Source organism: Ursus americanus, chromosome 24 (assembly GCF_024610735.1).
Source record: "Ursus americanus isolate L20-20 chromosome 24, mUrsAme1.1.p, whole genome shotgun sequence".
In the NCBI taxonomy this organism is placed as follows: Eukaryota; Metazoa; Chordata; class Mammalia; order Carnivora; family Ursidae; genus Ursus; species Ursus americanus.
In genome coordinates this window covers 45242450-45252819 of record NC_142150.1, presented here as the reverse complement: position 1 = coordinate 45252819, position 10370 = coordinate 45242450, and the positions used below count along the sequence as shown (strand labels likewise).

At 62.7% G+C, this 10370-nt stretch overlaps 1 protein-coding gene across 4 annotated transcripts in view; it reads right to left on the bottom strand.

The window, feature by feature from the left end:
* Positions 1 to 1258: 1258 nt before the first annotated feature.
* The window catches only part of OSBPL5 (oxysterol binding protein like 5), a 55179-nt gene continuing 46067 nt past the window's right edge, over positions 1259 to 10370 (bottom strand). For 2 of the 4 annotated variants that reach the window (XM_087855116.1, XM_045775796.2), the window contains exons 12-22: positions 9805 to 9903; positions 9353 to 9449; positions 8534 to 8632; positions 6716 to 6813; positions 6156 to 6245; positions 5926 to 6062; positions 5338 to 5523; positions 5005 to 5131; positions 3831 to 3990; positions 3170 to 3281; positions 1259 to 2246 (exon numbers count right to left, since the gene is read on the bottom strand). In XM_087855116.1, the coding sequence (XP_087711242.1) occupies positions 2108 to 2246; positions 3170 to 3281; positions 3831 to 3990; positions 5005 to 5131; positions 5338 to 5523; positions 5926 to 6062; positions 6156 to 6245; positions 6716 to 6813; positions 8534 to 8632; positions 9353 to 9449; positions 9805 to 9903 (1344 nt within the window). In that variant the 3' untranslated portion in view covers positions 1259 to 2107. Of the gene's footprint in view, positions 2247 to 2755; positions 3282 to 3830; positions 3991 to 5004; positions 5132 to 5337; positions 5524 to 5925; positions 6063 to 6155; positions 6246 to 6715; positions 6814 to 8533; positions 8633 to 9352; positions 9450 to 9804; positions 9904 to 10370 lie in introns of all 4 variants that reach the window. The other 2 variants (XR_015721481.1, XR_015721480.1) reach the window with 2 other exon arrangements.

Genomic DNA, 10370 nt, shown 5'->3' with positions numbered 1-10370 from the left:
AAGTTCTTGCTCCTAGAAGTTGCAAGATTCATCCAAGGAGATGAGAAGTCACCGTGTGGTGACCATCACCCAGTTACTGGGGAACTGCATCTCCCTGCTGCCCTAGGATTCGTGGGGGGCAGGGCGGGCCAGAGGCTCATTGTCCTCTGGGGCACCCTGCACTCCCACGCTGCCACCCTCCCAGCCGAGGCTGGCACCGATGGCCTGGGAGCCAAGCCAGGCACATTTCAAGGGGGCCAGGAAGGGCAGTCCTGCGTAGGGGGATGGGAGGCACAGCCCTGGACACCTACATCACCCTAGAGTATCACCACGGTGTCTGTATACTAAGCATTAACCCAGAGGACCCAGAAGTCACGTCCAGGTTTGTACTATGTCCGAGTGCTGCGTGACGCCCTTGAAACCACCCATCTGGGCATTGGACCAGCTGTTCCCGTGGGGTGATGCCCACCCATCCTTCTTTTCCTTGTTGAGTTAGAATAACTTTTGGCATACGAAGGGCATAAACATAATTCTGGAAGGGATTCTGAGGCTGCCGTGGGGCGCGGTGCTGGAGCTGGTGAGTTAGGCCACACGTGGGTGGATCCCTGAGAGGAGGTGGCCCCGAGTTTCCTCTCCAGAGCAACCAGCCCTGCTATCAAGACGCGCAAAGCTACGACCTCGAGGGCACCCATTCTCCAACAGTGGGTAGCCTCTACACGGGGGTCCAAAGCCAGTCTGGGGGCACCACCAGACTGGAGTCCTGTGTGCCCAAGGCAGGCACAGGACCTGGAGGGGCAGCACCCACCTGTCTCTTCCTCTGCCCAGTCTGTGCCCCACCCTGTCATGGAGGCTGGGGGCTGAGCCGGAGAGGCCCGGAGGGAGGGGGTGCCTGCATGCTGCCCTCCTGTCCTCCCCTGGATCCCTCCTCTCTGTCCTCAAGGCCTTGGGCCCCTCCTGAAAGCCCCCTGCTGGCATCCCATCTCTCCCTGGGAAGTTTCCAGAAGTCCCCCAGGAAGACAACCCAAGCGTGTGTGCCTATTTATTTCAAGGCATGGAGCACAGACACGTCCCCACGTTGCGAGGGGGCAGGGGGGGATAAGAACATGGACGCAAAATCTGGAAAATGGGACGGTGGGCCCCGATGGTGCCTCCCCCACATGGTTGAAGGCTCTGTATGTATCTGCATGGACATGTGCAGGTGCTCACATGTGCGCACACACGTACACACACGCACACACACGGCGGCACTTGACACAAACAGAGGCAAGACGCCAGATGCTGCTTTCAGCCTGCCTAAAATATTGCAATTGCGTTTATTAAAAAAGTGTAAAATGGGAAGACCGTGCATCAGTCCCAGCAAGGTGGCAAACCTGGGCTTCCCTGCCCCAGGGAATGCCGGGGCTCGGGAAGCCGCCCCTGCCGCCCCTGCCCACGCAAGCACACCTGCGCCCAGGTGTGCGTGCTCCCCTTGCCACGCCTGGGCTTTGAGAGGTGGGGTGGGTTCCACTGGTATGTATGGTGAGGGTCCCGCCCACACAGCACAGCGGCAGAATAAAATCCAAATGCTCTCTCCAGAGCAGCTCCATCTGCCCCAGAGTCTGAGGGAGGCCCGTCTCAGCGCGACTCGGGCAGTGTGGGCAGGCTGTCAGGAAGGACAGCCCGGTATGTCAGGATGGAGGCGGCTCTGGAACCTCTGGGACTCCTGGCTTGCCCCGCCAACGCTGCCTGCTCACCCCTGCTGGGGAATGACCGTGCAAAGCCTGGGCAGGCTGTCCACCCGCACCTCCGTCACTCCCTCAGGATAAGTGGATGCTGGACTGGTAATGAGCGGGCAAGTTGCCCTGGGGGCATGAGGCATGAGGAAAGCTGCATTTGGCTTTAGCATTAAGGCCGGCTCTGGGTGGAGGGTCCCACAGGGAAGGTCAGCACCTCCCCTAGAGGAGCCTGTGTGGCCCTCCAGGTCCCTCCTGCTGTCCTCCTGCCGCCGTGGGCCCCTCTGTCCACAGTGGCCATGCTTGCCGGCTCTCTCTGCCTCCCCTCGAACTGGCTGAAAGTGCTAGGTGCCTGGGAGGGAGGGCAGGGGCTGGCTGAGGTCTGCAGGCGATGCCCAAGCTGCCCCCTAAGGGTCTTATTTGAGGACGTAGTTAATGAGCAGCTGACACGCCAGGAACACGCAGAGCAGGAACCAGGAGCGGGGGCTCTGCAGGAGGCCTGGCGCCGGCACCTGCCTGGCCCTGGCCGTGGAGCTCAGCATGGCCGAGAGGTGCCTGCAAGGACAGGGGAGGACGGCGGCTGAGCCAGGCTGGGCCCACACAGGGCATGCATCCCTACCTTCAATGGACAGCTCATGCAGGGGCCTCACGGAACAGATTCCAGGGAAAGGGGTTCACGGCTGGGGTAGCTGGGCCTCTTGCAGCCTCTTTTCTACTCTTGCTACAACGGGCTGAGCCCCAAAAGGCCCATGTTGGCGTCCTGACCCCCAGTACCTCAGATGTGACTCTATTTGGAGACGGGATCTTTCATGAAGCGATTCAGTTAAAACGAGGTCATGGGAGTGGGCTCTAATCTAGTGCGACCGGGGTCCTTGGAGAGGGGATCAGGACACAGACACGCACGGGTGGACGACCCCATGAGGACCCAGGGAGAGCACGGCTGTCCACACACCCAAGGAGAAGAGGCCTTGGGAGAATCCGGCCCTGCCCACGCCTGCATCTTGGGCGTCGGCCTCCGGACCCCCATCTGTGAACTATCTTACGGCCACCCAGGACACTCGTACCCTCACCCTGGATTCTGGTAGCACTGTGTGTCTGCTGAAGCGTCTGGCTCCTCCGGCTCTCTGCTTCACGGCCAGCCTCCTCCGTGGTACCAGGGGGCTGACTCACTTTGACTCACCCGCGGCTCCTCCAGCCCATGCCTGGACTTCCGGGCCTTTGGCCACCGTGTTCTTGCACAGAGCTCAGGAGCTCCCAACCACCACCGGCTCATCCCGTTCAAGCAGGACCCTCTACAGCGTGGCACCCCCAACTCCCCCCTCCCCCCATCTGGCCTGCCCAGGGCAGAGCTGGGCGCCTTCCTCCTGTCCTCATGCCACCAGACCCTCTGCAGACCCTCCGGGTTCTAGCTCTGAATGACATTCCAGAAGCACGGCCTCCCTGGCCTCCGTGGTGCCCCGGCCTCGAGCGAGGCTTACCTGTGCAGCTCCTGCTGGGCCTCCCGAATTGACAGGATGGCCTCGTGAAGTGCCTGCAGCCGCCGTGCCTCCTTCCCACACCGAGGGCACGGGCTCTCGCTGCCTGGGACATCTGGCCACCAGTCACGGGACCCAGAGGACAGGGGATGGAGAGAGAATCAGACGAGCTGGCATGTCCAGGGAGCTGGCATGCGGGGTCCCGGCGTTGCGCCTGGCTCGGGCCCCTGCCCCACCTCTCGCAAGCCTTCAGGTGAAGCTAATAACACGGGAAGTCTAGGGGCAGGCATGGAGGGAACCCCCAAGCTCAGCTGGCCTCTAATAAGCCCTGGGAGACAGAAATGGCAAGGCGCAGCTCACACACTATAGAGACGGGGACAAAGTCCGGGAGCAGCAGGCATGCCCGTAAGGGCAATGGGAGGCAAAATCAGAGGGTCATACACAGACAGGTACTGTCTGGCCCTGCCCCTCACACTGCCCCTGCCAGGCAAAGGGGGCGCCGCACCCTCCGAGTGCAGGGCTGGGGACCTGGTCTGCCCCTGGGCTCAGGGAGGCCAGCTGGAGGACCCTTGGAGGATGGTCAAGGTGGGCCACACACCTGCCCAGGGAAGGCGCTTCTCTGACTCTTCCCCACCCTGCAGAGTAGCCGGCCCGGGGGGCTCACCGGGAATAAAGTCACCATCCTCCTCCTCCTCGTCCTCATCCTCGTCCTCCTCATCTGAGAGCTCTGGGCAGGACTCGGGTGTGGAGCTGCTTTCGGTGACCTGGCTGTGGCCAGAGGGCTGGTCGCTGGCCTTGCGGTGCCGCCGGTCTGGGCCAGGGCCCTGGAGAGAGATGGAACCACTGCAGCTGGGGGCACACCCAGGGCCACCGCAGCTGTGCCCGTGGGGACAGGGATGTGCCAGCCTCGAGGACAGGGTGGCTCTAGAGGACGAGGCTGTGGATGGTTCTGACTCGGGGGCCGTGACAGCTGGTCCCGGCCCACTCTGTGAGCTGACCACTAGGCCGCCCCCAGTGCCTAGGGGACCACTCCAGCGGGACCTCCGGGATTGGCTGACCTCTGGTAATTCCCCAGAGTACAGGAGTGGCTGAGGGGTGGCTGACTGGAGAGGCTGAGGGGGACCTGGGGGGGTATCCGGGTGGGCACCTGGGAGGGGGTGTGATGGCGGGCCTCTGGCCGTGTGCAGGGGAGGGAGCTGCGGGCACACAGAACCTGCGATGCGCGGGGGTTTGGGGCTGTCCCCTGGTGGCCTCTGCCCACGTGGCACCGGGGGGGACACTCCAGGCTTCCTCACAAGCTGCACCCTGGTCTGTGTCTCAGGAGACCTCGCACAGGCCTCCTGGAGCCTCCCCACTTTCCCTCCCTGCCTCTCCTCAGCATCCCTGCAAATGTGGGCTCCTCCTTCTCCTGCCTGAGCAAGCCCCCAGCTCCCTGAGCCTCAGCTTCTTCCTCTGCAGACTGGCATGGGGTGCTCTTCGCGTCACGGAGGGCGGCTCCAGGGAGCAGAGGGCTAGGAGCCAGCACACCCCTGCACGGCATCCCGCACCCCGGATGCCCTGTGCACACAGCCCCCCTGCAAAGCGCACCCCTTCATGGCGCCCCGTGCACGCAGCCTCTTGCAAATCCAGGCACCTCGGGTGCCATGCTGGGCAGGGCAGGACAGGGGATGAGGGGAACCAGAGGAGGCCCCGCTGGGAGGGGGTGAGTGGGGGGGGGGTATCAAAGGGGAAGGGGCAGGCAGGAAGCGTGAGGGTGGGGGAGGCAGCCACACCTACAGCCTGACAGTCCCCTCCTGCTGCTGAGGTCGAGCCCAGGTAGGGACCCGGGAGGAGCTGACCTGGTGCCTAGGCCCCGGGCTGCCCAGGAAGGTGGTCTGGTGGGCCATGGTCTCCCGCCGCACGGTGTGCAAGACCCCGTCTTGCTCAAACTGGGCGATGTCCTTCAGAGGGTCCCAGGGGCTACGGCTGGAGGGTTCAGAGGACATCCGTTGGCAGGGCAGTGGCCCTTGTGGGGAGGTGGCCCCCTCTCGGCCCAGCCATGGCCAGAGCCCCCAGAGAGGACCTACTGCAGGGGCCGGCCAGTGGAGCCCCTACAGGAACCTCCCCGCCAATCACCCCTCCAGGGGAGGAGCCCCCCTGGGGGCAGTCGGCCCACCCCCTGCTGCACTCACTCCTCATGCCGGTAACGCCACTCCTGGGTGGTGGGGTCCAGCTGGAACAGCTGTGGTTTCCAGGGCATGAGGTTCTGCTGGCGCTCGCGGGTCCGCTGCCGCTGTGCCTCCTCCAGTGAAAACTTCTCCTGTGTGGCCTTGTGCTGGTCACCCTCGCCAATGGCCCTGGAGACGTGCTGCCAGAGCCTGGGAGCGGGGCACATGCTCTGAGTGGGTGACCTGGATGGTCCCACTCCTGGGCCCTGGAATGGGAGGCTTAGAGAGCAACCTCCACTTGGTTGCCTCCAGGGACAGGGAGCTCACTATCTCTTGGGGAACCTGTGTGTCTTAGAGCGCTAGTGATTCACCGTGAGGGGGTTCTCTCCGACCCTGAACTCATACTTGCCGTGGGCAGGGTACTCCCTGTGGAGACCCCAGGCCTCACTCCTCCGTCAGCTGCCCCAGCGGGACACGTCGGCTGTCATAGGGGGTCCCCTCTGGTCCCCCCTCCCTGCCAGGGACATCCCGGGACACACTCGCCATGTGGAAACCCTGCCCAGCCACGCCAGGCCTGGGTCTGGGGGTCCCACGGGCACCGGCAGGCCTCACCTCTCCGACTCCAGCTCCGTCTGCTCCTCTAACAGCACGGTGTGCCGCTTCAGCCTCTGCCCGCGGACCTCCCTGCTCGGGTTCCAGAAGAGCTCCGTGCTTCCTCGGCCCTCCTCCTTGATGAACACTTCTCGGTCCTGCCCCAGACGACCCAGGCAGGGTCAGAGGTGTTGGCCCCGCGTCTGTCCCCGTGCCCGCGGGCCCGCCTGTCCCGGATGGCAGCCTCTTACCCAGTGCCCAGTGAGACGCGCCAGGACCTCCTCTCCTGATGTGATCTTCCCCGAGATCTGGTTGATGCTGGTGCTGCCCCCGAAGAAAGGCTGTGGGGACACCCCAAGATGGGCTGGTAAGGGGGCAGCAGCCTCCCCAGGACTCTGACGGCCCTCAGTGAGCCAGGGAGGAGGAGGCCCCTTTCTCACAAGGGTGCCAGCTCTCAGCCCCCGGGACGTGGGAGCCCAGCTAGGATGGGACCCAAAGCTGGAGGTTGCCACAGTCGCCCAATGCCTCAGCTTGAGCTCAAGGATGCAGGAGGCCTACTGGGGTCCTACCGGGGGCTTGTGCGCCCCATGGCGGGGAAGGGGTCTGGGCCTGTCCTGGCTCCGCTGTGTGGCCTACAGGAGCCCCTTCCTCTCTCTGGGCCCTGGCTATGCTATGGAGATGCCAAGAGCTGCCCCCTCCTGAGTGCATCTGCTCCGGAAACCATCCCTGGGGTGCGGAGGGGGCTCCTCCTTGGCCCGAGCCTACTCCCCTCAAGGCTTCCGGTGGCTGAGGGTGCTGCAGCCAGCACTACCTTGAGCTTGAATTCCAGCTCCGCTTGGAAGTTGGTCTTCTCACACTCGATGGTCACTCTACCGCCCAGCTCCATGGTCATAGAGCCATACAGGATCCCTGAAACATGGTCCCCTGCTCAGTCCTGGCACCGCGTCCCCACCCAGCAACGCTGACCCACCGAGGGGGCCAGTGTCGGACCCTGGGGGAGGCACAGGAGCCCCCGGGGGCAGAGTCTCTGGGATGGAGAGGAGCTGGTGGGGGGCAGGGCCACACCTGGTTCCTCAGTGACCCTCTGCCACCAGGGGATGGGATCTCTGCCCCCAGGACCTCTACTCCTCAGAGTTGCTCTGTCCAGGGAATGTCCCACCCTTAGTGGGTTCCTTCCTCCCAGACACCCTTTCCAGGCTCCCAGGGGCCCCACCGCCCCCATGAGACGCTCATCACCCTTTGTCATTTGCTCTGCAGGTCGGGCCCAATATGGGCTCCTCTGTCTTCCCCACTCACTGCTGGGCCCAGGACCGGCCCAGCCTGTTTGTTTAAACTAATACGTACACTGTGTGTGTGTGTGTATAAAAGAGTACACTCATCTATTTATTAGAGAGCGAGCGAGCGAGAGCACACAAGCCGGGGGAGCTGCAGGCAGAAGGAGAAGCAGGCTCCCCGCTGAGCAGGGAGCCCAACATGGAGCTTGATCCCAGGACCCCAGGATCGTGACCTGAGCTAAAGGCAGACGCTTAACCGACTGAGCCACCCAGGTGCCCCAATACATATATTTTTTAATTAATGAAAGAAAGAACGAGTCTTCTGTTTCTTGCCATGCGGAGGACTTAATCTAATTAAAGAGAAGAGCTGTGTATATCATAAAACACTTGGACGTGTGGGATAAAATGAAAAGAAAAAGACAGACAAGCCAAGGGAAACCTCAGAAGGGCTGGGAACGCCCCCAAATCCCGCCAGTGCGCAGGATGGCAGCCCCGTGCTCCTGCGTGCGGCTTGCCCTGGGAGCCGTGAGTGGGAGAGGCGGCTGGGGGGCAGGGGGTACGCCTGACTCTCCACTGGGGGCGGATCCCGAGAGAGAGAGAGAGAGAGAGAGAGAGAGAGAGAGAGAGAGAGAGATGCCAGCCTTCTCTGACTACACCTGCTTTTGTGGTTTCGACCTTTGGATCCAGGTAAATACTGCATTTCCATAATTATCTATGAAATGAAATTACAAAAGCAATTGCTAGGGAGCAAAAGGAAAATGCAACGCAAGGGAAGCGGGTGTCTGCCTGGTGGTGTGACAGTGGAGGGGAATCACTCCTGCTGACTTTACAAATCCCAGTGGGGCATGCTCAGGACGAAGCAGTCCCCAAAAGGAAACCAGGGCTGTTTTCAGCCGTGGCTCTCTTGGGGGGAGGGCTAGTTAGTGTCACTCTGGTGTGTGTGAAGTGGGTTAGGGAGAGCAACCACAGCCCAGAGCGGTATTGTTTACAAAGGGGCTTTCCCGAGGCGGGGGTGGGGGTGTGGGAGGCGGTTCAGCTACCAGACACCCGACACTTTGAATCGGATTGGAAATCTGTAAACTCAGGATCCATTTTAATCTTTTTTAAAAAAAAAGGTGCTTATCTTTCTTTTACTGGAAAGTTCTAGAAACAATGACAAAACCACTCTTAAGCGGATCTACCTTGCAATCTGTGACAGGAAGTGGGCCCCTCGGGTGAAAACATTTTGCTAGACAACCTGCCGCGAGTTCCGTTCCAGGCTAGAATGTCATCAGAGAGCCAGGGGGAACCCTCAACGTCCCGCTGAGGGCACCAGCCGGGGCTCTGCCCTCCTGGGGGGCGGGGGGGCCTCTCACCTTTGCAGTGGGCGTAGGGCATGGTGAGGGTATAGTCCTCTGCCCGGTTCAGGAAGGTGAGCGTGGCCCTGCCATCCAGCAGAGCTGACAGCGAGTTCCCTGCAGAGATGGGCCGGTGGGACCAGTGAGTGGACACGGACCCTTCAGGACCTGGGGGCCCACCCCCTAAGTCACGCAGTCTGAGCTCCCTTCTAGCAGCAGGTGCAAAGCGTCCCTGGTCCCTCCAGCTGGGTGACTGTGGGGCAGCTGGGCCTCCCACCTAACCTGTGGGTGACTTCACCTCCCCGAGACTCAGATTCTGGGAAAGCCGCCCCCCCACCCCCGGCCTAGGGCACACATGGCCCATCTCCCGGGGAGGGCTTCTCAGGCTGGCGGCTGCATGCAAACCCCCTCTGATTGTCACCCCCCCAGAGGGGGTACACCCCCCGTGGAACTTCTGTGGCCATGGAACTGTTCCACTCTGTGCTGACACAGGGACCACTAACCACATATGGCCACGCAGCACATGTGATGTGGCCGGCCAACAGAGCAGCGGTGTCTTATTTTCCTGCCTTTTGATCCATCTAAAGAGCCATGCGTGGCTCGTGGCGCCGCACTGGGCAGCGCAGCTCCAGACGGTGCCTGTTCACGCAGGTTCTTGCCCACAAGTGGTGCCCCCTGCGGCTCAGGGGTGGGGGCCCCCGGCTCTGCCTGACTCCGGGTCCCTGACCCGGAGAGGTGGGGAGGGAAATAAACCCGCCACTGCATGGCGAATTGTGGGGCCCAGTCCTCCCCGCATCTCCCCCAGGCCCCAGGAGAGCCCGGGGAGCCCCCCCTCACCGTAAAACCGGGACTTGGCGGTGATGCTGCCGCTAACGCAGAAGCCGTCCCTGCGGTTGCTGACGTGGAAGGCGGACACGGGAGGGTGGTGGGACACCTGCGGGCAGAGAGGCGCTCTGGACTGGCCCGGGGAGACGGGGGTCCGGCTCCCTGGTGAGAAGCCCCCCCCCCGCCCTACCATGTCCCTCCGGCCCTTCCCGCTCTCACGCCTGCTGCCCAGGGAGGCAGACACTGAGTCGTGGGCCTGGTGGCGGTGTCTGCAGAGCACCCTGGGGAACGGGAGGCATGGCCCCCCGCCCCCCCGAGGAGACACTTGCTGCGGTAGCAGTGCTGTGCCTGCCTCTCCTGGGGGAATCCCGATGGGCGGATGCGGGACCACCCACAACGTGCACAGGGCTCAGACTGCCCGCCGCGGAGCCTGGCATCCAGCCGGGGGGCGGCGGGGGCCTTGCCTGCTCTGCTATGTAGAAAGTGTGGCTGTTGGTCTGGGGGTGGGGCCAGCAGCAGCGGAAGGTCTCCCCCAGGACGGGGTTGTAGGGCTTCTTGATCCCCTGCAACAACAAAAGGAAAGCTCATGTGAGGAACCGGGTGGGCCACGGACCCATGCGGGACGGGGTGTGGACCGAGGGGCAACGTGGGGGGCTGCCATAGCCCACACCCCCAGGTACCCACAGGGAGGTGGTCTCTAGATGGGAGGGCCTTGTTTGCCACCAGCACCGGGGGGCCGCACCTCACTTGTACTCTGGGGAGAACATGCTTTGCCCATGGTTCACATTCTGGGGGGCAGTCTATGAGATGTCCCATCCGGTTTTTGGCTCCCAGGAGGACCCGAGACCCTCCCCAGGTCGTGCTGTCCCTGGACTTTGCACAGACCTGGTGCACAACCCGTTTAAGGCCCCCAGTGGCTTCTACTGCCCATTTGATAAAATCCCAAATCCCGCAGGTCTGCTCTCCGCCTTCCTGCCTCCCCTTCAGCCCTGCTCACCACCTTTCTGCTCCCCAAATGGCCCAAGTTCAT